At 35.3% G+C, this 27,009-nt stretch overlaps 1 protein-coding gene across 1 annotated transcript; it reads right to left on the reverse strand.

The window, feature by feature from the left end:
* Positions 1 to 8,707: 8,707 nt before the first annotated feature.
* On the reverse strand, positions 8,708 to 24,052 carry LOC114148106 (pyridoxal kinase-like). The gene is made up of 11 exons (XM_028023058.1): positions 23,812 to 24,052; positions 22,248 to 22,302; positions 18,197 to 18,301; positions 16,458 to 16,541; positions 16,333 to 16,367; positions 16,128 to 16,213; positions 15,998 to 16,043; positions 15,042 to 15,153; positions 12,393 to 12,529; positions 12,235 to 12,301; positions 8,708 to 9,773 (listed from the first exon to the last, which is right to left on the reverse strand). Exons 1-11 carry the CDS (start codon positions 23,890 to 23,892, stop codon positions 9,637 to 9,639), a joined length of 945 nt encoding a protein of 314 aa, XP_027878859.1. The 5' UTR covers positions 23,893 to 24,052; the 3' UTR covers positions 8,708 to 9,636.
* Between the last annotated feature and the right edge of the window lie 2,957 nt (positions 24,053 to 27,009).

Consider the following 27,009-nt stretch of genomic DNA (forward strand, 5'->3'; position numbering starts at 1 on the left):
TCGGAGTGACCATTTTTTATAATATTCACAAGACTAATTAGAATGCACACTAGAAACTAAAAAAATAAATGTCTAAGCTGGACCAAGGTATAATTGATCATCAGGGCCCCAAAGAGTGCTTAACTTTTCCCAAACAAATACATCTTGGTACATTAAAATATATTTGAAAAGTTAGTTAAACTAAGAGATTATTATACACAGACTGACATATTTAAACATCTTAAAACAAAGAAATACTTAAAGAAGGAGGGTATTTTCTTTGAAAATTACTTTTCAAAGCACATAGTTTAGAAGAATAATGATGAAAAATCAAACAAGATGAGTTCAATCTAAGCTACCCTTTTTTGTATCATACATATTTTTAACTGACAAAGTTATTGATCAGAAACAGTCAATAACTTTGACCATTTCTCCATAATAATAATTTTTAACGTGGATTTTAAAACAATGCACATTTATCTCTAGAGCCATAAGTAGTAAACCCTTGTTTGTTCTACACTGTTATGAGAAATATTGCTGACTTGATTTTCTTCTAAAGGAGGGTAATAATCTAAAGCTCTTTGATAGGAAAACTGTTTTTAAAAAGTATCAAAATATGTTCTCAAAAGGTTAAGTGGAAGAATAAATGCTGGGGAAACTGAGACTTTAAAAAGGGCTGTAAAGCAAAAACCATTCAATAACTTGGATAAGCTTTTGCTTCTTTAACACGTCGATAATGTCACAGTTCGATCGACTGAAAGCAGTACTGATGCAGTAATTCTTGCAAAATGAGCAAAGTAACCAAGTATTGAGTATTAACTCTACAATACAAGGACATTATTGTACATTATTGGTCTTTTTTAATATTCCTAATGTTGGTTTTGTTTGTCTGCAATTAATATAAATATTTTTTTACAATGCTCTAGTCCAAATTAATCTTTAAAAACATAATTGTCTAAAGTTAATGCATTTACTGTTCCATAATATTCTAACACCTGTAGTTTGAATGAGATACTTAAGAGTTTTTCTTCTTTTTTCTTCGAAGTTGGATTCTTATTGTACATCCTTTCTCATCTTCAGCCCCCTGCTGGTGATTATAGAGAACTACACCTCAGATGTTTAAGATAACAATAATGTAACTTTTTAAAGTATCTATATTTTAGCCAGAGTTGGGTTTACTTGAGTAACTTTTTAAAAGAATACTTCTAGGAGTATTTTCTACCTCATTGTACTTTTTACTTTTACTTGAGTAATTTTATTATGAAGTATTTCTACTCTTACTTGAGTAAAATTTCTGGATTTTCTACCCACTGAATGAAAAACAAAACATGTTTTAATCAAATATTCGCCAGACAGACACACCTGCAGTTTTTTGTTAGAGTTTCATAAGTTTTTTATTGAAAGGAACTGATTTTGAAACATTTTACTTCTCCTGATTTTGTTATTTTTATGAGTTATGTGAATTATTATCATTTTTGTCCTTAAAATACCAAAATTTCCTCTTAACTTTGAATTTTGGTTCATCTGATTATGTAATTTTTAAATATTAAATGATTGATAATTTGATCAGTTACTCAGTACTTGAGTAGACATTTTTACCAAAATACTTTTTTACTCTTACTATACTAATTTCTTGGATGGCTACTTTTTACTTCTACTTGAGTAAAAATAGTGCTTATCTTACCTAAGTACAATTTTTTTGGGTATTCTGCCCACCTTATTGTAACAAATGTTGCTTTAGTGCAATGCTTTTGCATGTGTCCTTTAAACCAATGAGATTTATTTCTTGCAAACTCCTAATAAATAAACAGTTTCTGCCTTGCTGCAGTGTATAGTGCTGCAGTTGGCCAGACGTAAAGCTCTGCCAGGTCATCTGGGCTAATGCTGGCTGGTCTTATTGTGGATTAGTGCTGGCCAAACAGAACTGTGTCACCTGGCTCTCATTACACGACAAAGAAACCGTCTGGCATGACAACTAAGGCTTCCTTACCTCATATAGATTGGTTTAAGCGTCATACAGATCTTGTCAGAAGTTTAGATATTTAGTATGGATTGTTAATGTAAGTTCCATGAATTAAAAGACAAACAACCCAGAATTTGATCCACATGTATGAATTTGTGTTTTTCCTAAATAACTTATGATCATCCATAGATGTTTGGCTAACTTTTCTTTAACAAAAACCAAATATAATTTATAGTCAATCACTTCTGGTGTCATTCTTGCTGAATATTTTATTATTATTCTCATAAGAAGAACTGAGACCTTGAGTCAAAAACTCTTTTATTAGTTTCCTCGGTTCAATTGAAGACAATTGAACCATTTGTTACATTTTCAACTGCTGTGGTTCGTTGTCAAATTAACCAAACCCTTTGAAAAAGCTGTTTCAGATGGCAGTAGTGCTACATTAATGAACGAAAGCTGCCGTTTAAATCTAAAGTAGTAGTAGTAGTTCCCCTCCTCGTCTGTGGGGGCGCTGCACCAAGAACCACTGAAGAAGAGTGTAGAAGAAGGAAACGTACTTCTTAACGAAATGTAAACAAAAATAGAGGAGCGTAGATTGTACCGGAAAGGAGGAGCTCTGGAGAAGAGACGCTGACATTTGGAAAAAGAAGCGGTTGGTGGCATAATCTGGGTTGTGAGTGGATCAGATGGCTAGTAGTAGTGGGGGAAGTTTGGAGGAGGATAATATGGATACAGGTTGGTCAATGGTAGAAAATAGAAGAGGGGGAGGGGGGAGAGATAAAGGGAAAAAAGGATTGGGTAATGGGAAAAGATCTTTTGAAGATGAAGAACAAACAACTGAAATAAGAAAGAAAGCAATGATGGAAGAATTTAAAGTAATATTAAAGTTTAAAACTGGACAGGATTTGATGGGGCTAAGTCCTATTAGTTTGTCGAATGGGCTTATGAAAGCTATTGGAGAGGTAGAGCTGGCTAAGGTGATAAGAGATGGGAGTTTACTAATTTTATGTAAAAATGCTGAACAAAGAAATAAAGCTCTTAAGCTACAAATGGTGTGTAAAAAGGAAGTGATAGAAAGAAAGGTGGTGGGAGAGTCAAAAGGGGTGAAAGGGGTGATTTCAGGAATCCCTATAGGAGAAAACTTGGAAGAGTTGAAGAAAATGATTAAAGGAGGAGAAATTACAGAAATTAAGAGACTACAAGCTTTTAGGGATGGAAAGAAATTGGATAGTACATTTGTACTATTGGTCTTCAAAGATAGGGTTCTGCCTGATAAGATAATGATTGGATATTTGAGTTACAATGTAAGACAATATGTTCCATCACCAGTTAGATGCTATAAATGTCAAAGATATGGACATGTTGCAAATGTTTGTAGAGGGAAGCAGAGATGTGGCAGATGTGGAGGAGAACACCCTTATGGAGAATGTGGAAATAATCCTGTCAAATGTTGCAACTGCGGAGGAAATCATACTGCAGCATATGGAGGATGCAATGTAAGGAAAGAGGCAGCTGAAGTTCAAAAAATTAGAACTGAAAAGAGAGTAACTTATGCTGAGGCAGTGAAACAGGTGAGAAGTGATGATAGTAATTTGAATGTAAGTCAGGAAAGGAAAGTAATGACAAAAAATGATCAGGGAAATATTACGTTAGATAAATTAATTCCATTTCTTGCGTATATTATTAACTGTTCAGAACAAGCAAGAAATAAAACTGAGAAGATTAAAATTATAGTGAAAGCAGCTTCTAAATTTTTTAAGGTAAAAGATTTGTCTTGGGAAAAAATACATGATGAGCTAAGACAAGGTGAAGGGTCAGCTGATCTTGAAGCGTCTCAAACAATTTCATAATTTTAATAATACAGTGGAATGCTCGGAGCTTAATAGCAAATGGTCAAGAATTTAAAGGTTTCATTAGTAATTTAAATCCAAAACCGGATATAGTATGTGTTCAAGAAACTTGGCTCAAGCCATCATTACAGTTTAGTATTAACGGTTATTCAGTTCTACGTAAAGACAGGGAAAATAAAAATGGAGGAGGGTGTGCTATTTTTATCAAAACTAACATAAAATTTATTCAAATACCAATACAAATAGTGTCAGACTTAGAAATTATTGGTGCTGAAGTATGGACAAATGAAGGGAGTATTAAAATAATTAATTTCTATAACCCGTGTAAGCAATTAGAAAAATCAAAACTTATAGAAGTCCTAAAAAATTGGAGAGGGAAAATCGTGTGGTGTGGGGATTTTAATGCTTATAGCACATTATGGGGTGATCAAGATAATTATAATGGAGAGATTGTAGAAGAGTTCATAGAAGAAAAAGGATTGATTGTTTTAAATAATGGAGAAGGCACTCGGGTGGATATTGTTAGAGGCAAAGAGTCTGCTATTGACTTGACATTGGTATCTCAATCTATTGCTGATGTATGCAGATGGGAAATACTCAAAGAAAATACAATGGGGAGTGATCATTACCCAATAGCCATTAATATAGGGGTAGTTATGAAGGAGGAACAGTTAAAAGTTGAGGGAAGGTGGAAGTTTGGGAGAGCAAATTGGGGTATGTTTGGAGTTATGAGTGAAGAATGCTTGGAAAAGGTAGATATAAATAATCCAATTAATGAGGTTAATTCTGAAATTAGCAAGGGTATAATAAATTCGGCCAAATTAAGTATTCCCAAAAGTAATGGGAATAGGATAAAGAAAAAAATAGTTCCTTGGTGGACAATAGAATGTTCAATAGTTATTAAACAGAGAAACAAAGCGTTTAAGATATTGAAAAAAATGATAAGCTTTCAGAATTTGATAAATTATAAAAGAAAACAGGCAGAAGTTAGAAGAGTTATTAAAAGTGCTAAAAGAAATTATTGGAGAAAGTATTGTGAATCTTTGGGGAAGAATTCAGCATTAGATAAAGTCTGGAATACTATTAAAAAAATGTCAGGGAATTCAAAAGAATTTTTTTCCCCAATAATTAAAGAGAATGGAAATAATATTATAGATAATAAAAGTAAGGCTGAGGTATTAGGAAAGATGTTTGCTAAGATACATAGTACAGAGAATCTAAATAATAGGGAAAAATTAGGACGTGAAACTACCAAACAGCGGAATATAGAATTAATTCAAAATGATGAGAATTATGATAATTATAGTAACAAGGAATTTTCCTTAGCTGAATTAGATAAAGTGTTGAGGAATTCTAGAAAATCGACACCTGGTAATGATCAAATCACTTATAATATGATGAGTAATCTTAGTGCTGTGAGTAAAGAAAAAATTTTAAAACTGTTTAATAAAAGTTGGGAGGAAGGAGTTTTGCCTGATAACTGGAAGGAAGCTATTATTATTCCTATATGCAAACCTGGGAAAGATCCAAATTTAACTGAAAGTTATAGACCAATAGCCCTAACGTCGTGTTTATGTAAAATTATGGAGAAAATGGTAAATAATAGGTTAGTATATTTCTTAGAATCCAAGAGGAAGTTAAAGGAATACCAGTTTGGATTTAGAAAAGGAAGAAGTACGATTGATCCAGCAATATGTTTGGAACATGACGTTAGACGAGCTCAAGTTAATAAAGAGAGTGTGATAGCAGTGTTCTTGGATGTGGAAAAGGCTTATGATATGTTGTGGAAAGAAGGGTTGCTGATTAAATTAAAGCTAACAGGTATAAAGGGTAAAATGTATAGATGGATTAGAAATTTCTTAACTGACAGAAAGTTAAGAGTGAAAATAGAAGGGGAAATTAGTTCAGAGTATCAAGTGGAAAATGGAACTCCCCAAGGGAGTATTATAAGTCCTATGTTATTTAATATAATGATTAATGATATTTTTAGTAATATAGATAAATCCTTAGGTGTTTCACTATTTGCAGATGATGGTGTCATTTGGAAAAGGGGAAGGAACATTGAATATATAACACAGAAAGTGCAGGAAGCATTAAATAATGTAGAAGCATGGGCGTTAGAATGGGGATTTAGGTTCTCAACATCTAAATCTAAATTTGTTGTTTTTTCAAATAAGAGAGTGAGTAGTAATGTGGAACTTACATTTTATGGGAGTATAATAGAAAGGAGAGATGAAATTAAATATTTAGGGATATGGTTTGATAAAAAACTCACATGGAAAACACACATAGATAAGATAGTGGTAAAGAGTAAAAGAATTTTAAATATTTTAAGATGTCTAGTAGGCAGAGAATGGGGAGCTGATAGGAAAGCATTAAGAACGTTTTATATTGGTCTAATTCGATCTATTTTTGATTATGGATGTATTTTATATAATTCAGTTTCCAATAAGTTATTGGAAAAGATAGACAAAATACAATATCAAGGGTTAAGGTTATGCTGCGGAGCGATGAAAACAACTCCAGTCTCGGCTCTACAGGTTGAGATGGGTGAGATGCCAATGAAGGTTAGAAGAGAACAAATAGCAGTAACATATTGGGCGAATATTAAAGGTCATAGCAAAAATTATCCTCCATATTTAACACTAAAACCATGTCAGGAAAAAGAAAAGAAGAATACAAATAGTTTTGGATGGGTAATTTTAAGTAAAATAGAAGAAATTGGGATTGATAAAGTTCAAGTTAGTTCAGTAGTTGTCTCTCCTGCCATCCCACCATGGGTTTTAGAACAGGCTGAAGTTGACTTAAAATTATTGGAAAAGGGAAGAGAGATGGAAAAGAATGAAGTGGAAAATTATATAAATAAAGAATATTCAAAGTATATCCAAGTATATACAGACGCTTCAAAAAAGTCAAATAATCAAGTAGGGATAGCATTTATTGCTCCAGATTTAAATGTTATGGAAAATAAAAGAATTAGTGATAAACTAACAGTGTATACAGGTGAATTAATGGCAATTTTAATAGCCTTAGAATGGATAGAGGGAATAGGAAAAGGAAAGTTTGTAATTTGTTCAGATTCTAGTAGTGCATTAATTAGTATAGAAGGAATGAAATCGGAAGTTAGACAAGATATTATAGAGGATATACTTCAGGTAATTTTCAGGATTAAGAAGAAAGGATCTCAGATTAAATTAATTTGGATTCCTGCTCACATTGGTATTGTAGGAAATGAATTGGCAGATAATTTTGCTAAGAGAGCTTCTAATAAAGACATTGTTGAATTAAATATTAAAATGAGTAGAAATGAGATAAAGAGTGTTGTAAAGGAGTATATGAAGGAAAAATGGCAAGAACAGTGGGATAGAGGAGAAAAAGGGAGATTTTATTATAAAATTCAAAAAAGAGTTGGGGGGTATAGAAAAGGTAATAGGAATAGAAGGGAAGAAGATATTATTTCTAGAATCAGATTTGGGCACACAAGGTTAAATAGTACTCTTAAGTTAATTAATAAACACAGTACAGGTTGTTGTGAGTATTGTGGAGAGATGGAAACAATACAGCATGTATTTTTAGAATGCAATAAGTATGTAAGGGAGAGAGAGATGTTGGTTAATGAGATGAATAATTGTAAATTAGATTTAGAAGAAATATTTCAGAAATCGTCAGGAGATATAATATTTGAGAGTGTTTTTAGATTTCTAAGAAGGACGGGTATTATGGGGAGGTTATAAGCGTGTGATCCATACTCCAACCTGGAAGGTGGCGGTAATGCACCTGTAAGTTGTTTGCCAACCGCCATAAAACAAGAAGAAGAAGAAGAATAGAGGAGCGTAAGATTTTAGTGGTTTCAGGATTTCTCTTTGGCAACAGACAAGTAGACATTTCTTCCACGTGTGTTTTCTCCAATATGAAATTAGTCTGTAAAACTGAAATTGCTGGCGATTTTAGAGTCATAAAATCTAAACCTCTAAGCAGGGTTACTCAAAAGTTTCCGAATCGAGGACCACTTAACCTATTAAACAAACACTGATGAACCACCTAACTTGAAGTTATCCTGTAGTAACACGTCTTAATATATGCAATCAGAAATGAAACTATTAATTTCTTCATTCACTTACTGTTGTCTTTGTACATCTTAATGAGAAGGGTGGTTCTGTTTTGTAAACGCGACAACAAAACCATGAACAAGTCAACTCTGGGCTTTTTCAGTCATTTACAGATTCTGAATGTGTGGATTCTAAGCTTTCCAATGATAGAAAACATGTGGAAATAAAAAATAAGTCGTGTTGTGTGCATTTTTATTTTAGGGCAATTTGTAATTCACAAGCATAATAAAAGAAAAATAGACTTCTGTACAGTTAAATATAAAAATGTAAATTTTATTAAATTATATCAGTTGTACTTATCTATTGTATTTATTTAACGATTAATTTTTTTTGTATTAAATAAAAATAATAGCTGTTGTGTGAGTAAAGCATTAGCTAGGAAAGTCGTAAAAAAATAAAAACAACAGTTCTCACCAACTGAGACTCGTTTACGGCATAGAGCCGTTCAAACTCGCCAGCCCTGCATTGTATTTGTTCCTGCCGTTTTCTTCCCCCCGGTATCTTGTTTTTCTTTTGCGCGACCCGGTTTTAAGCCATTTATCCATTGTTATTTTTTAACACAATCCTTTGCTAAGCTAGCTGTAGCGTCGCAATTTGAGCTGACGTCACGGCAAATAAACGGTCGATTTCGTGCAGTACCTCGCGGACCACCAGGGGGCGGCCGCGGAACACCAGTTGCTTCATCATTTCAACACCTTATGGAAAAGCGACATATTCAAACCTTTCGAACCGAAAAAAAAAACCCATCTGAATTTGTGACATTATCGCAAAGCCACAAAACAATCAATAAGAACAGAATCGACACATTTTCAGTAAAAGATTAATCATTTATTGTCTCTGTTCATTAAATTGCTCTACAAATGAGCAACAATTAAAGGTTTGGCACTTGACTCTCTTAACATTACGCGTAAGGTTCTGCTAAAACATTCATCGTGACCATTATAATTTCTCGTCTCTAACCCTGTTAAGGCTATACAGTGTGGTCTCTCGTACCGACTCTTTACCAGACGTGACAACAGAGTCAGAAACAAAAACAGCGATCACTTGTGAGTATCTTAAAGATTAGTTGTGCAAACACCTCAATTTGAGATAGGACATGAATCTAACACACCTGCTAGTTCAAGAAAGCATTGCATAATTAAAAAAGATTAAAAACAACCGTCGTTTTTATTAATTATTAACATGATCATCGTTAAAGTTACATTTAGTTTAAAATAAAACAAAGTGGAATTAACAGTGTTAGTAAAATTAGACCATGTTTGAGTTAGATGCATAAGATGTTCAACATTTTTGTAATGCAAATTTGAGCAGCTTTCTAAGTTCATGATGTGATAGTTTATTGGATGTCGTTACAAACAGGAGGCTGTTGTGCTTCTATGTATTTGTGACTAGTGCTGTTGAGTCCAGACAGACAAAATGCATTTTCATGCAAACACTGGCTTTCTTTTAAGAACTGGAATGAGTTGTGTTACAGAAAGGACTCACTTTTACTATTCTAAGACATTTTTTTAACACAAATACTCTGTTATTTGTTAGAAGTGAAGGGCATCTACATGGACTGTAACAGCGAACACACGGCAGTGAAACCAGAGTGTTTACACACCACACATCCTGCTGAACTCTCAGGTTTTGTAAGGCAGAAACACGAATGCTGTCAGAGATGAGCGAGTCCGACTCGCATCTGGCTGAGCGACTGGAATCGTACCGACGCTCGGTGAAATTCTTCACAGGTGGTCTACTGCTTTTGGTCCGGAGACTTGTCTAAGACGTTCGCTTCTACGACAATGGAAGGGTTCTCGATGTCCGCTTTGCTCTGGACCATCCGCAGCTCCAGCTGGGCCGGGCTGGGCTTTTTCCCAAGACCAGCTGTCTCTGCAGGACAGGCGGACACACAGTCAGGACTCATTCTCACATTTGCATGTTTGTGGTACAAAATTCAGACTCAAGTCCCAGTTTAAGAAATGTAATAAAACAAAATGTGCGCAGACACGGGGGATGAAAGTAATTTTTGTTTTGGGCCAAATCAAGATCATGAATCCTCTTAAAGGGCCAGTTGTGCCAGAATGTAATGATAAAACCCGTTCACAAACTGTTAAAATATCAATTAATCCTTAAAATTAAATATTATTGAACATCTTTTCAGTCCCTTCAGGATTTCACAATTCTTTTTGTGATTTTTTTGCAATAAAAATCAAAGTGTTTACTAATTTGAAAAGATTTGCGCTTATTTATGTCAGTAAATGCAACTTTATTACTCGCTGACGTTATTTAAAGCTGAGGCAGCTGTTTAGTAAAAATCTGCTATAAACTACCAGTTATGTATTAGTGCAAAAACATTTGGGGATTTGTTGATTTTTGTGTGAATTTCCACGATAATTCGCAAAAATCTGGATGGTACGATTGATATAATTTGGCAGTAAACAGATAAAAACAGCATTGATGGGGCGTGCTGTGGTGGCGCAGGGGGTTAGCACGCCCCACATTTGGAGGCCTTAGTCCTCAACGCGGACGTCGCGGTCCCGACGACCTTTACCACATGTCTTCCCCCCTCTCCTCATCCTCCTTCCTGTCTGCCTACAGTACAAATAAATACGAGCCACTAGCGCCGCAAAAACTCTTCAGAGAAAAAAAACGGAAAAAAAAAAAAGAAAACCAGCATTGATTTGATTGATAATAATATTGAAGCACATTTAGTGTTTAGTCTAGAATCTAGAGGGCCGCATAAAAAGCTGTGGCGGGCCAGATTTGGCCCACCGGCCTCGAGTTTGACACGTGACATAGAGGATACATACATACATACAAAAACAAGAGTATATAAATATAAATTTTCACTGAAAACCTTTTGACTCTTTGTAGTTTTCATTTGCAAAATAATTCATCCATCTGGAACTTTTTCATATTTCATCACATCAAAACCAAAACCTTTAGCTGGATTTGTTTTTAAGAGACCAACATAAAATAGAGCATAACTGTGGAGTTAAAAGAAAATATTAACATTTCACAATTAAAATTGTAGTATTGTGATGTACATTTAAACTCTTTACTCAGATGCCCATTATAATTCAGTGCAATTTGCTTTAGAAAATCATATTATTACCAAAACAAGGTAATTTATTCTCAGTATCAATTATGACTTTGCAATTAATCTAAAAAGTATAAGGCGTTAATATTAGATAATGCAGATTAATAGCATTACCGACTGCGAGCTAAAAACCTCTCTCCTGTGGCGCGTTATACGGCCTTGTACTGCGGTCAGCAATACAGAGAGTCGTAAATGTGAGTGAAAAGAAGTTTTTACTTTTTTTTTTATTTTTTTTACCCCTCCAGGGGTCTTTTGTGGGCTCTAGTGTCCCTTATATGACAGTAGGCTGACAGGAAACGGGGAAGGAGAGGGGGGAAGACATGCGGCAAATGTCGTCGGGTCCGGGAGTCGAACCCGCGACGGCCGCGTCGAGGACTGAAGGCCTTCAAACACGGCACGCCCCAGAAGTTTTTACTTTAAAAAAACACCATGATGGAAAAACCAAGTTCAGATGTTGGCTAGATACAGCAACGATAAATTATCCTCCAACCGAGGATAATAGTTATTTCTAAATTAAAGCTTGAAACAAAATTACTTATTGTCTTATTAAAACGTCCTGAATATGAAAACATTTCCATGTGCATGTTTGCACATTTATAAGCAAATTTTATGCAAGTTTTTGAAAACATTTAAAGCTTACAAATAGGACTGTCACAATAAGCAATAAATCATTTAATCGCAAGATAAATGAAAAAGAGCTAAATCATTTCTATTATCATTTATCATTTTTTCTCCTCCTACAAGAAAAAAAATGTAATAATGAATAATGAAAGTCTTCAGTTTGGTGTTTTGGTCTCAACTAAAACTTTTCGTTTAAGGACAATTTTGTTTACAGAGAATTCATAAATCTCTTTTATTTGTTCTTTCCATTCTTTTGTTTATTTATTTTGGATATTTAAAATGTCTCCAGTTGCAGTGTTGAATGTTCATTAAAATTTAAAGTTTACCAATCTTTCAGAAAGCATATTCACTCAGGTGAGCTCAGATTTCAGAAAAGGAACTCTTTTAAAACTCAGTTCTGTGCTACTTTATCATATACAATCTCAATAAAAAAAACAGAATTTTGTATAATATAAATCAGAATCAAACATACAACTACTCATTCCTCTTCAATCTACAGCACGACTATTTCTTCGTCCACATTTAGAGAGTGGTGCAGCCAGTTGTATTTTATTGGAGTTAAAACAATCTTTGTTCAGAAAGCAGCTTTGAGACAAACAGGAAGCCTGAAGAAACAAAAACAAACCCTACCAACGGCGTAAGTGATGGTCCTCTTGATGACATGGTGCATCACTGAAACAGTTTTTTCACAGGCAGTCTGAAGAGTTAAAGCACATCCATGTTAATCCAAGATGGTTTTTACTGGATGCACACGGAGTCAGGAGTATTTTACTGAACACGACTCGTACCTTCAGGTCGTTGGGGTGAAGGTGAGTCCAGGCGAGCAGCATGGCAGCAAACAGGTCACCGGTCCCCACAAACACGGCGTCGACTTTAGGGATGTCCAGGCAGATCCTTTGGTTGGTGCTGGTCCCGTCGGGTTTCCCTGAGGAGAACACAGGGTTCTGATGAGCAACAACAACAAACCTGGAACAAGTCGAGTTTATTTCTATAACACATTTCAGCAACAGGGAGTTTCAAAGTGATTTGCATCATAAAATCACAAAAATACAAAGTCATAGAAAACACAGTCAACAGCAGAAACACTACATTTTGTCTGGTGGCATCATTACTCATCATAATATTTATAAAGTTTCTAAAGCAACTCTAAACAGGCAGGTTTTAGTCTTGATTTAAGTGAACTCAGTGTTTCGGCAGCTTTACAGTTTTCTGGAAGGTTGTTTCATATTTGTGGTGCATAGAAGCTGAATGCTGCTTCTCCATGTTTGGTTCTGGTTCTGGATGCAGAGCAGACCAGAACCAGAAGACCTGAGAGGTCTGGAAGGTTGCTATGACAACAGCAGATCTTTAATGTTTTGTGATGCTCAGACGTTCAGTGATTTATAAACTAACAACAGTATCTTAAAGTCTATTCTCTGAGGTGCAGGGAGTCGGTGTAGGGACTTGGGTTGATGTGCTGTATCTTACTGGTTTTAGTCAGAACACCAGCAGCAGCATTTTGGATCAGCTGCAGCTGGAGGATTGATTTAGATGCTGTTGCATCTAAATCAACGCATGGATGAGTTTCTCTAGATCTCGCTGAGACATCAGTCCTCTAATGTTCTTCAGGTGATAGAAGGCCGACTTTGTAACTGCCTTTATGTGGCTCTGAAGGTTCAGGTTGGAGTCCATCACTACTCCCAGATTTCAGGCCTGATTTGTGGTTTTTAGTTGTAATAAATGAAGATGTGTGTTGATTCTGGTTCCTTCAGATTGAGGCTAAAATCCCCCACATGCTTAGACTTGATTTTGATTAGTAGTAAGTGAACATTGATCAATATATTGTCAACTTCCTAAAACGATGGCCAAAGTATTTTTTTCGTCAAAAGTGATTTTTTAAATTTTTGCCAAATTCACCTTTGTAAAAAAACGACTGTAAAAATGTCCATTATTTTATGAAGGTGACGATATTTGAATAAATATAATGCTAATTGCTTAATTTGCGACTGTAAGACGTTTTAAAAGCACTTCAGGGCTGAAACGATTCCTCGAGTGATTCTAGTACCTTGATTATTAAAATTCCTCGAAGAAAATTTATCTGCCTCGAAGCTTTGTTAAATTATATTTTATTATTTAGCGCACTGTGTTCTGGCCGGGTAATTACTTGCGTTGCCCAGCGCTCTCACTTCCGCCCGAGTTGTTGACGAAAGCTAAGTGTTAGCTGCATAACGACCAGTTTTCACGTTTGACCTGGGAGGATTGTATTGATTGATGATAGATAATGGTCTTTGTCATTTTTCGGGGGACCAATAAGCATCTTTAAAATGACGGGAGCGATGCCTGGAGTACGGCAGCTTTTCTCCTCCCAGAGCTGCTGCCTGGTGGCGGTTCAGAGCGAGCAGCAGGGACGAGCATGGCGGGATTATTTATGCAGGTGAGCGGATAGACTGAACACTGCGGGCGGCTGTGTTTTAGATGCGTAGCTTCGTGGACGAACTGGAAAATTTATTTCATAACATTCCGATCTCAGCAAATGGGTGGCAGAGCGCATCGTGATGTTACGTAGCTGGTAGATGAGTTTCTGTGTGTGACGAACAAAGATGTCAAATCCCGTCGCTAACATAAACACAAATGCTAAAAATGTCTGGGCAAGGTGAGAGTTCATCTATTAAACTCACTGGATATAAATACATAAATGAAAAGCTGGAGTATAGACATTTTTTAGAATTTGTGAACCTGCCTCTTTATTATTAAATTTAATATAATTTCAGATCTTTGTATAAATTTTCTTCAGGTTAACTTAGAAAGTGAGCTGTTATTGTTACAGGTTAATTTTCTAAACTACAGAAAAGTTATTGTTAGGGAAGCTCAAATGTGGAAAATTGGACTGATGTTGATATCCAATAGTGACACTGTTGTTATGTTAGATTTACCAATGTTTTACTTTATCTTTTTTTTTTATCAGATTACTTGATTAATCGTAAGAATAATCGATAGATTACTCGATTACTAAAATATTCATTTACAACAGTCCTAAAGTACTTTGAAATACCTTGTTGCTGAAATGTTCGATACAAATAAACTTGAACTTTAAAGCAAAAAGTCAATCAGTATTTGCAGATTTACTCTAACATTGGAAAGTACAAAAACATGTCAACTATTTCTTCTGTAATTAAATTGTAGTGAAAAAGTATTTCCCCCTTGACTGATTTCTTCTGCTTTGGTTAAACGATAACAACCAAATTAAAAAGTAGTTTAAAATCATGACTAGTTTGAAATATTAATTGCTGGCTAAAACTAGTAACAACTGGATGTGGGACCCCTAGTGGCAACAACGAGGCAGCAGCAGTCCATAAGTGTTTGTGATTTAGTTTTTTTACATCACTGGAGGAATTATGACCCATTTTTCTCTATGCATAATCTCTAGACTTTCCAGTAAATAATAACATCAACTTTACTTATTTTTTGGCTCCCCAGTGCCACCAGGAACTGGTCTCCCTGTTTAGAGGGCAGATCGGTGCTGGTGAGGACAACCGTGTCTGGACCCATTTCATGAAGCAAGTCCATCACCTGCAGGACAGAAACAAAATTTACTTTTAGGAATATTTTTACTATGCTGTACTTTTTACTGTTACTTGAGTGATTTTATCATGAAGTATTTCGACTCTTACTTGAGTACAATTTCTGGATTTTCTACCCACTGAATGAAAAACAAACATGTTATATCCAGAAATTCACCAGACTCAGGCACACACCTGCAGTTCTTGTTAAAATTTTATACGTTTTTTTATTGAAAGAAACTGATTTGGAAACATTTTCTTCTTCCTGATTTTGTTATTTTTGTTACTTATATGAATTATTGTCATTTTGGTCCTTAAAATACTAAAATCTCCACTTAACTTAATATTTCAGTCCGTCTGATGGTGTAATTTTTAAATATTAAATGGTAGACTTTTTACCAAATACCTTTTTTAACTCTTGGGTCATGTCTTGTACAGCTACGTTTTACTTCTACTTGAGTAAAATATCTGAATTTTCTACCCACTGAGTGAAAAACATGTTTTAACCAAAAATTCACCAGACACAGACACGCAGCTTCAGTTTTTGTTAAGATTTTATAATTTTTTTATTGAAAGAAACTGAAACTCTGGAAAGGTTTTCTTTTACCCGATTTTGTTACTTATATGAATTATTGTCATTTTGGTCCTTAAAATACCAAAATCTCCACTTACCTTCATATTTCAGTCCGTTTGATGATGTAATTTTTAAATGACTGATAATTTGATAAGTTACTCAGTGCTTGAGTAGACTTTTTACCAAATACTTTTTTACTCTTAATTGAGTTTTTTCTGGCTACTTCTTACTTTTACGTGAGTAAAAATTGTTGAAGTTGTGCTACTCTGAGGATTCTCACCTTCACAGCATCGTCTTCTGTGCTTATTTTCCTCCCAGTTAACAATCTGATAAGAGCAGAAAACCAGATCGCTCACTTAGAAAACATGTGTCACCGTTTGCTCTGTGGTAACAGATTAAAATGAACTTACTCCGCTTCAAACTGGTTCGGAGTGAGAATATCCGACAAAGGCACTACTTTGTTCTTATAGACAGGCAGCAGGTTCTCTGGAACGTACTGACAAATACAAACAGAAAGTATTTTTTAACAACAATCATTACATTTCATGGAGTTTATCAGATTTCTTATATTTCAATGAAAAAAAGAAGCATGGGTATTTGGTAAAGGCTTCCTACCATAGCACCATGGTCTCCCATAACAGGATCACAAACTGAAATAAAGACAATATTTGTCATCAAGTGATTAAAAATAAACAATAAAACATCAGTTTTATTGTTTTGAACTGGAAAATGTTGCCCACCATACACCAGGCTGGGGTTTCCCTTCTTTAGCTCCTGGATGATGTCAACCACTGCCTCCAGGAAGGATGTGTCTCTGCTGTACCCTTAGAGGAAAACACATAAAAAACCTTCGTTATGTCAATCTGACTGCATTAAGCATTTATATGTTAAAGCTTAATATTTATGCAGACTATAACTCAGCAGTTTGTCAGCTACATAATCAAATGAAACAGTGGCAAAAGGAAAAGCTACACAGAGCAACCATTTTACATTTATGGTCAATAAAAATAAAAAAGAATGTATTTTATTTATTTATTTCGAACATTATAGTAGTATAAGATCATGTACAAGCACAAGGAATGCAAACGACATATTTTTCTACCACAGTAATCTTAACATGCTCGAAAAGGAATAGGAAGAAGTAAGAAACTTATGAACTCCTACTTGACAAACTCAGATGGACCCTCATTAAGAGACTTTAGGGAAGATTGAAATTTATAATCTACCCGACTTAAGACATTCAGTATCTGAATTGGCTTTCCCTGTGTTTCCTTGGAAAGGCTGCATATTTCCAATCTCCTTGAAGATATGTAAACATAACGCTCCTTCCCACCTCACCCCCTCCTGTTGTCCATGCAGCTGTGGAGCTGAGCGCTCCCAAGGACATTCCTCGATAACAACATCTTATCGGACTTCTGCCGGGAGGCTGAGCGACGTGGTTTCATGGCCCTGTGATGTCACCGCCTTCACTCATGTCTTTGTTTTGTCTGAATGTTGCCATGTGCCCTAATGTGTCCTTTCCTCTTTTTTATTTTATTTTGTGAAACTGTGGAGTACTTATTTTTAACCCAGAAAAGGAATTAGAACAGAGACTCTAGTTTATTAGTCACTGTTTAGCTTATTTTTTAGAGGAAAAGGAATTAGAACAAACTTAGAATACAAAAAAAATTCTTCCAGAACAAAAACATTTAGTTTTCATTATTACTTAGAAACTGTAGAGTACTCATTACTTTTACAAATTTAGAGCATACTTAGAAAGACCGGAGAATACTTATACTTATCTAGCAACCCAGAACAGGGTTAGAACTTGGAATCCAGAAAAGCTACTTTTTAGACTCCTATTCTTTCAAACCAGAAAAGGAATTGGACCAGATGATACTTACAAACACTGAATAGGAGTACCTCGTTTATTTTACTGTGGCTCAACATAATTAGATTTTTCTTCTTTTGGTTTGTTATTTTGTTTGTATTTTCTTTTAATTCCTGTAAATCCCTTTGTATTGCCTTGTTGATAAAAATGTGCTATATAAATAAAATGACCTTTTACCTAGTAGTAGTTAAAAGCATCAACAATTTAGCTTTTGAGCTTACTGAAAATAGATAGACGTGGAATTTGTAAAAACCACATTTATCTACAGCTAAAGCTGCAGGTTGTTTTCGTTATCCTCACCTGTCTTCCTGCAAAAACAACTCAAACTCAAATTTAACTTTTAATATGGACAAAAATGTTTGTTTCCACTGGCAGATTAAACTTTTAATCAATAATGAGGAATTATTGACTTAAATCAAGCTCCTATTTCTTCCTTAAAAGTTTTGTTTTGTTTCCAAGTGTGCTGATATTTGCACTAGAAATGAGTCCAGAAATACTCTGTAAAATTGTGTGCGATGATACATTTGTGATATATTTTATTTACACAGTGATTAGCAGCCATATAAACAAAAACACATTTTATGCTTCAAGTTGTTCTTTTAAACCCACCTGTGAGAATATAATCGTACTGGGTCACTTTATTAAGCTTGATTCCTTCGTACAGCACATTCAGCTCCTCCGCGGTCAGCACCTGTCCCTTCCAGTGGGCATAGCCTGAGCAGAAAGGTCAAAGGTCAGGCTGTTGTTCTAAGGAAGAAACAACCTACAGGAGGAAAAAATATCCAAAAACAAACTTATTTCTGTTTTTTTTTTTGCCGATTGATAAATGCAGATAAAAACATTTTAATTGAATGTCCTGCATGTTTAGTCTTCCAGGGCCAAAAGGGGCCTCAGCACCGACTGAATGGGAACGCTGTTGTCTGGAAACCAGTTCTGCTTTTCCTTTGTTCCCTGTTCACCCCTAACCTTGAACAAACAAGAAGAAGCTGCTCTGATTGCAAATGCTCAGGGACAAAACAGACACACAAAGACATGAACTTGTCATCCTGCACACGAAGCTCAACACCAAGCCAATAAATCAACTCTATAAGGAAACTCCCAGCAAAACATGCGCTGTGCTTCGCAGGGGCGATCACAATGTTTACACATACCAGCAAGAACTGGACACAAAGATCACAGCTCATTAGTTTACATGAAAGCTTCAAAAAACGAGAGCTTTGTCTTTCCAAGGAACTGATGTTGGTTTTACTTCAAGTAATTCCAATGTAAATGTCTCTAAATCCTTTGAAGGAAACACATTCTCCACATATTTTAGCACATGAAGCTCAGAAAATAATCCCATCATCTCTGCATGTGTCCTGGGACGTTCTTGTTTCACCAGGCTTTTGTTTTCCTTCATGTGGTTCTGAGCAACGTTTTTACAGCCAAACTGGGTCCCAAAGGCACCAGATATCTGTGGGAAATGGGAGAGCAACACATTGTTCCCCACATGAGGCTGCACCAGCTAAAAGAAAAGAAAATGTTTCACATTTGATATGAAGAACTCCTCATAAAACCGTCTTTAAATTCCCTAAACTTAACTTCACCTCTTTTTTTTCAGCTGGTGACACTAGTTGTCAAAATGCAGGTGAAACTTGGAAAAATCTAATTCAGGCATGAACGCAAAAGAAAAATGTTAATCTGAACAGCCACAAACTTTTGATAGATGAAGAGCAGAGTTGAGTGGGGTTGTATAGAGTACTTTTGAGAAGTCAACATATTACTTGCAGAGGAAGTCAGAGGGATCCTGGTTTTAGAGAATCTGTAGCTTCATTTCCAATACAAATGAGTGTAAACTTTGTCAACTTTCCAGTAAGTTCAAAAAAGATTAAAAGACACAATTTCCATTAAATAAGAAACGCAATTGGAATCACAAGTTAATACGAAACAATGATGCACAGAATGCTGCACATTCTGTGCATCAGTCATCAATCATATGTGAAAGGCTTTAGCTACTCAACCTCTCACAGCTAGCTAACAAAATGTTGGTGGAATCAGCTAACTCCCTCTCTCTTTGGTTACCTAGCAACAACCTATGGTGTAGCAAACAGTTCCTGCCCCCCTTCCCCCCCACTCCTCCCATCTCTGGTTACCTAGCAACAACCTGCTGAGTAACTGGCGCAGCAGCAGTTTAAGGTTATGAATCATAACTGCTTAAAAATAAAAAAAACAACAGCGAGGAATGAAAACGAGATACAATAGGAAATGTCATGGCACCAGTTTTGGCAGTATTTCAGATATTTAAAACAAAAAATCTAATACATAACTATCGATATCCACTGATATACAACTCTTATATAGTATAAAAAAATATTAAAATGAACTAACAGATTGGATTATAAAGCTGAACCAACTAAATATTTCTGTTCTTGACCATTAATATGGACAAGATAACAAACTAACTTCAATGATTTGCTATAAAAAAGTTAATAAGCTGCAGGGATTCTTTCAATATGTACTTCAGGTGACGAGGCGATTTGCACCTTTGAACTGACGTCCAAAGTCTAAACTTGGACAATCCAGTCAACAATTTCTGATAATTCTCCGTCAGAACAGTGTATGCAGCTATAATCCACTTACATTCTGAGAAAAGTTTTTCCCCTAATAAACATCCGTTTGCTAAGATATTTCATGCTTTTCTTTGATGGGATCAAATCTTGATGAGGTTTTATGTTCTAACAACTAATTTTTCAAAGTAAGGAGGAGGCGGTTCTGAGAAAAACCATTAACTTTAACTCCTGACCCTCATCACTTTGTTTAAAACGAGCACGTCTTTGACAGTAAGACACAGTAAAGATCAACTCTGCATCAGTCATCAATCATATAATTTGTCTAAACTTGTTGATAGGTATTTTCCTTTCGAACCTAAATAAAAGAAAGAACCACAGACAACGTATATGAATTTTATGTAGAGCTTTTGCAAAAGGAGAACACTCTATCGAACCTCTCCTCCGATCAGTTCTACAGAGCGCTCTGACCTGCCCTTACAAAAACTCCTGTTTTTATTGTCAAAGGAGAACAGGCAAGGGGCAGTCAAGAAAACAACAGAGGTCGTAAAGTTTCTAATCCAAACATCTAACAACCCAGGTCCAGATGTGATATCTGATCAAAGGTCTGAGCCCGGTTCAAATCTCGGTCAATACTGTCAAGAAAACAAAATACGACTGCTCACAGGTGGTTACTAAATTAGGAGGTGTTCTAACACTTGTGGCTTTAAATCTAAAATAAAATAATGAACAGACAGATTTCTACAGCACTTTATGTCTTTTCCAGGAAAAGATATAAATGGAAACAATACATGTTTTCTTAGAAAGTGGTATTTTTTTCTTTTATGCTTCATTGTTGATCCTTCTTCTTTTTACATCTTTGAGAGGATTAAGATTTTGGTTTGGCCAGAAAACTGGTTTTGTCTCCCTAAATAAAGAAAAGATGGACATAGCAGTCCAAACTAGTAAAAGACAAGTTAAGAAACTCCACAAAAACATAACTTTAGCAGAGAATCAATTTTTACATGTGCTTTTGGGAGAGTAAGTTGTGATTAAGATGGCTGGAGTCCCTCTCTTCCATGTCTGAACCACATTTTGACCCAGACAACAACAGACTTCTGGGAAACAAGTGGGCTGCAGCCAAAAACAACCGAGTGGGATCATCTAGACTTTCACACAAGACATTTTTGCTTGTTTTACTGTATTTAAGCAAACATGTCAGATCCTGTAAAAAAATAAATAAAACAAAGCTTTGGAAAAGTATGAATACCTCTTGAACCTTATCACATCGTAGTCATGCAAAAATCAGAAAGTTGTATTTAATTCATTGGTATTTAAGTAGGAAACAAAAAATATGAGTTGAATTTTCTTTAGCATGAAGAAAGAAGCTTACATCTTGCTAGCAGATTCTCCCACACGAGCTATTGTTCTTTGCAGCTCCTCCAGAGTTACAATTGACCTCTTAGTAGGTAATTTTCTTCAACGAGAGTTGAACTCGTATAGAGAACAGATTAAACACAGCTGGGGTAATTAGCTGACATCTGAAGGCAGATGGTTGCCATGGATTTAAGTGTGGGAATACACAAGCACGCCACACTTTTCAGATTCAGAAACAAAAAAGACTAAAACACTGAAAAAAGTGTGGATACTTTCTGCTTTACATTCATGCCCAAATAAAACAGATTGAAGTTTGTAGTTGTAATGTGACATAATGTGGAAAGGTTCAAGGAACATGAATACTTTTTCAAAGTACACAGTCAAATGTACAGTTTTGACGTCTTAAATATATTTTTTAAAAAAGGGAGTAAAACAACACAACAAAAACAGGACTTTCTCATGAAAGTAAGCTGTACTTTGTTTCCCAATGCTTAATGGTGTAAAGGATGAGCACTGAGGATTTGGTTATTTTTAAATGGAGAATGAACTCAGCTAAGGTCTTAGATAACTTTCAACTTCTAATCATATGTGAAAAACCAAATCTGGAACAAATAGGCCCTCAGTAGCAACTGCAATGACATGCTGGCACAAAATGAAAACAGAAAATGAAAAAAGAGGGCGTAACGTGTTTAAATAGAAATGATTAATTTCCTGATGAAAGTTGCAAAGCATCTCTGCCAAGGGAAGACAAAACCAACCTGTGTGATTGGAAAACTGCACAGAGTTGATGGAGTCCACTTCAAAGCCCAGCACCTGGAAAAACAGGAAAGATGCAGCGGTGAGAGCGGAGAACAATAAGGCTGACCTGGATCGGTGTCTTAATTTCACTGAACTGTGAGAAGGGCACGCCTCAGGATCAAATTATGTTTCCTACGAAGAGGTAATTCCCAGAAAGGCCAAACATTAAACAGACATTGAATGAAGAAGACTCAACACATAGCATTCAGCTGTTTTAGACTTCTTTAAATTTAGGCATCATAGTGAAAATATTAATTTTTAGCCACCATGATGACACAGAATCCCTGTGATATCCCTTTCAAACTGTATTTAATAAATACAAACTATTAAATAATTTGTGATGGGCTGCAAGAAACTAAAGAGATTAAAGACTTATTGTAATGTTTCTAGAGCCATGCATAATGTTATGTTTTTTTCTTCTTATGTATGATTTTGCATATGTTGTCAATATTATGTTTTATTATTTTAAATTGTTATTACCATTTCACTTCTTAATACTTTTTATATGAAAAAGTCTATATAACTTCAGAGTAATTTGCAACAGAATCATATTACTTGATTTTTTCACATTTGTCCAGTGAAGACTGAAAATTTTAGATGTATTTTATTTGGATTTAATGTGATAGACAACAGCAACAACAATAAACAGCAATTTATGGTTGCACCACCTCCAACCATAAATTTCCATGTATAATGATCAGTTTCCGCTTAAAAAAAACACTAAAGCAAATATGATAATTTTCAAAGATAACAATGTTACAGGCTGTAAAAAACCTGAGACTAGGAAGAAGGCTCAGCTTGTACCAATACAACAATCGTAAACATGCAGTCAGAGCTGAGCAAATTCATGTGCTAAAACGGACCAGTCAAAGTCCACACCTAAATCTAATCAAGAATCTGTAGCAAGACCTGAAACTGTCTATTGACAGGCAGTCTACATCTAATGTGGCTGAGCTTGATCTGTTTTACAAGGAGAAATAAGCAAAAATTTAGAGCTCTCTAGATATGGAAAGCTGGTTGAGACATACCCAGCAATACTTGCTGCTGCCATAGCAACGAAAGGAATGACTCAGAGGGGGTAAAAATACATGCACTCCACACTTTTCAGATTTGTATTTGAAAAAACAAATGCTTAAAACAGAACAAAATGCAACTTTGTGTTGGTCTATCAGTTCAGATCTAAAAAAAAAAAAGTTTTAGAGGGGTTAATACTTTTGTCAGATAATATACAAATTAATCTAACGTTAATAAATCACTTTTATATTGAAGAGTCATTTGTCCTACATTAACTTTCATATAACATTAATGATAGTTTTAGGTGTCACGCTGAGCAGTGGACCTGTCATAATTATAAAACCGGCCTGTGATGTACATTTGTTCAGTGCTTTAGCTCCGTGTTTAAAATCAAATTTGTCGCGATAATGTCTAACAAATTAGGTTTCCAGAGCTTTCTCTGGCTCTTAACACGACGCTTTCTCATTGTAAAACGGATATTATTTGAGCGCAGGGTGTATTTCCACATACCTGTAACGGAAACGTTGCCGACTTGTTCCCTACGTAACCCCTGACAACATGACTCTGGATAGACAAGACCCGACACTCCATTACCGTGGTTTAAAAACACCCGAGAGAGGCTGCGGACGGGTTTCAACCTAAAACCAGCATTTAAAGCCGACTGACACGCTGAAAGAGAGCAAATGAAGAGTCCACCATTGAAGGGCACAAGCCGCTGCTGCTTGTGACAGTGTTTTTCTTCAGGCAGCTGAAAGGACACCTAACGTGAGGAGTTCAATGAGTGGTAACAAAAGTGGGAGACGAGAGCTTCGACGAGCTCTTCGAGCGGTAGCTCAGGGGATTTTCCAGTAGCAGTTGTGGTTAAAGGCTATATAAGCGGTTAATGTCTTACATGAGTTTTTAATTAGCATAAATCTAGACGGCTTATCAGACTTAAGCTTAAGACTAGTCTGAGAGGAATGCTAATTCTGCTGTCGAGCCTCATGAAAGGTTGATAAAATAAAAAGTGCTTTACACAAATGCGTCTAACATGCACATCATTAGCGGTGCACCACCTCCAACCATAAATGTCCATGTATAATTATCAGTTTCCGTTTAAAAAACCACTCAAGCAAATATGATCGTTTTCAAAGAGAAACCTCAATGCATATAGCATTCCACCATGTTTTTATAGATTAAGTTGTTTTTAGACAATAGAAGTATGCCTCTCACATAGTAATAAGCTGTGCTGAATGTGATTTTATGTCAGTCTCATCCATAAATGATTGCAAAAATAGTAAAAAAGTATGTTTTTTAAGATAATCCATATTCATGAAGTGAATACAAATAATTTGGCTTTATGGAAGATGGACATGGCAGACCTTAATACATGTCCCATGAGGACCACTTATCCTTACTTTTGAGCCATTTGCTCTTTATGTACACTTTTCAAAAGTTTCTTGCTAAGCAGCAACAGCATTTTTGACACTGAGGTTTCTCTGCAGGTTGCTGCATTCATGTTTAGGAAGAAATAACAGGAAGTTACATAACAGTTATTACTTGCTCACTAAAATATGCTGCCTGCAACTTTACTGAGTTTATTATTACTTGAAACTTTTCATAAAGTGTAAGTACATACAGTGTAACTGCAAAGAATTCAAAACTTACCTTGCTGGGATGAAAAACGGAAACACGCAGTGACTTGTAAAAGTATTTTTCACTTTTGTTAAAACAGGTTTTTATGTGTAAAATAGCACAAGCTCAGTCAAACAGAATGAAACAAGTCTGTGAACATTAGTTTTCAAGTTTTGTCAAAGGTTCTCAGTTAGATTTTGGTCTCATTGTAGCTCCATAAGCCACAAGGTTCACTCTTTAAATCCTTTCATCCTTCTTCCACATGTTTCTCTGACTCCTACATGGTTTGTGGGACTTGTATGTATGTGTATAGAACAGAGTTATCCTGTAAACAGATTTTTCATGATTATTCCATAGATTAATGCTCTTTTCACCCGTTTTGACACTTTAGGTGAATGGCTATCCCTTGATGGACAGTTACGCTATATATATATAGATATGTAGTATATAGATATATAGATATAACTATATATCTAAATTTTTTAACGTTGAATAATAAAAATTCTTATTGTTATTCTTAAATCCTAACATATCAATCTGATAGATGTAGATTTAAAATTATCGTAATAAACTAAAAATGTCAGTAACCGCGTCTTCACCGTTCAACATCTGTTGTGTTATGTTTCTGTTGACCACTAGAGGGCACAAGAGAACAGAGCTACAATGAGCATTTCAAATGAAAAATTGTAATTTAACTAAAACTCACACACTGGAATATTTTTATGTATGTTCATTTCAAGTTGATTACTTTGTCAATGATAACATTTGTCATGATTTGAAGAAAATAAACTACTTTTAAACAAGTCACCGTCTTTAAAAGCAAGAAAGTGTTTCTGTCTTTGTCCTTTATTCAAACACTTAGCCATTGTATGGTTGTAGCTGTGATTCCACAATCTCCACTTAAAAGCTAACATTGAATCGCATGAGGTTGTTTAACTTGTTGAAAGTGCCTCTCCTAAAATAAAAACTGTTGGGATATTAAAAAGACAAAACAAACCTGTAAGTTGGCAATGCTGACTGTTCTGGACTTCTGTTTGCTTTTCATCAGCGAGAGAAAGAATGGAGGTCTTGTATGAAATGGGGGAGACTTTAAAGACATGCAGGTGATCGTGAATGACCCAAACACAAAGCTTTCTGCCCCCCGACACCTGGGTGAGGAGCACAGAGGCCACACAGAGCCGAGACGGAGCCAGGTGGAAGAGCGGAAAGCTAATCATCATCAGCATGCCTGCAGGGCAGCTGCAGCACAAAACCTTCACAGAGGCTTGTTAATAACATTTCCCTCACTGTGAGCCAATAACTAGTGTGTGTCAGTGTATTATTGTCCTTATTCTAGATGCATCTCTGACGTTTATGTAAAACAGAAACGAAAATAAACTGCAAATTGCAACCATTTTGGAAATAAATTATGTTTTTTCCAATATGAAAGACAGAATGATTCTATTATTGGCCTGTGCATCACCATCCAAGAAGATTGGAGGATTAAGGTTTATGACGACAGCACAGAGCAATAATCCCTGTCAGTGTTAAGCAGTTATAGCATCCTCTACTGAGGGTCAGAAGAGGAAACGGGACCCAAAAATGCATTAATTTAATCAAAACAAGGAGAAAAACATGGAAAATAAATCACAAATACATTCAACTTTAAATACAGACATTAAAAGTATGTTTTGCTTTATATAAAGAACTCTTGATGAGGCAAAACATTGACCATTAAACTGCAAAAATAAGAATATTTAGTTAAAGTTACAGAAGTTTACTTCTATAATGTCAGTTTTATTTATTCAGGTTTTAAAAGGTTTGTCTATACAAAAAAAAAACAAATCTGTGATGAATGAGATTTAGTAGAAGAAGAAAAAAGTAATCTTTTGATAAATAGAGGAGGCTGTTTTCTGTAAACTCAGTGTTACAATCACAACCTTGCAATCTGTTGTTATGTATGCGTGGAAAGTAAAATCATAATTATCTTTTTTTCCTTTTTAAATGTAACGTGCAAAAACATCTTAAATTACTTAATATAAGGCAATCATGAAGAACTGGATGACAGATTGATTATTAAGTTACCTTAAATGTCTTTTTTACAATGATTATTCC

Source organism: Xiphophorus couchianus, chromosome 7 (assembly GCF_001444195.1).
Source record: "Xiphophorus couchianus chromosome 7, X_couchianus-1.0, whole genome shotgun sequence".
In the NCBI taxonomy this organism is placed as follows: Eukaryota; Metazoa; Chordata; class Actinopteri; order Cyprinodontiformes; family Poeciliidae; genus Xiphophorus; species Xiphophorus couchianus.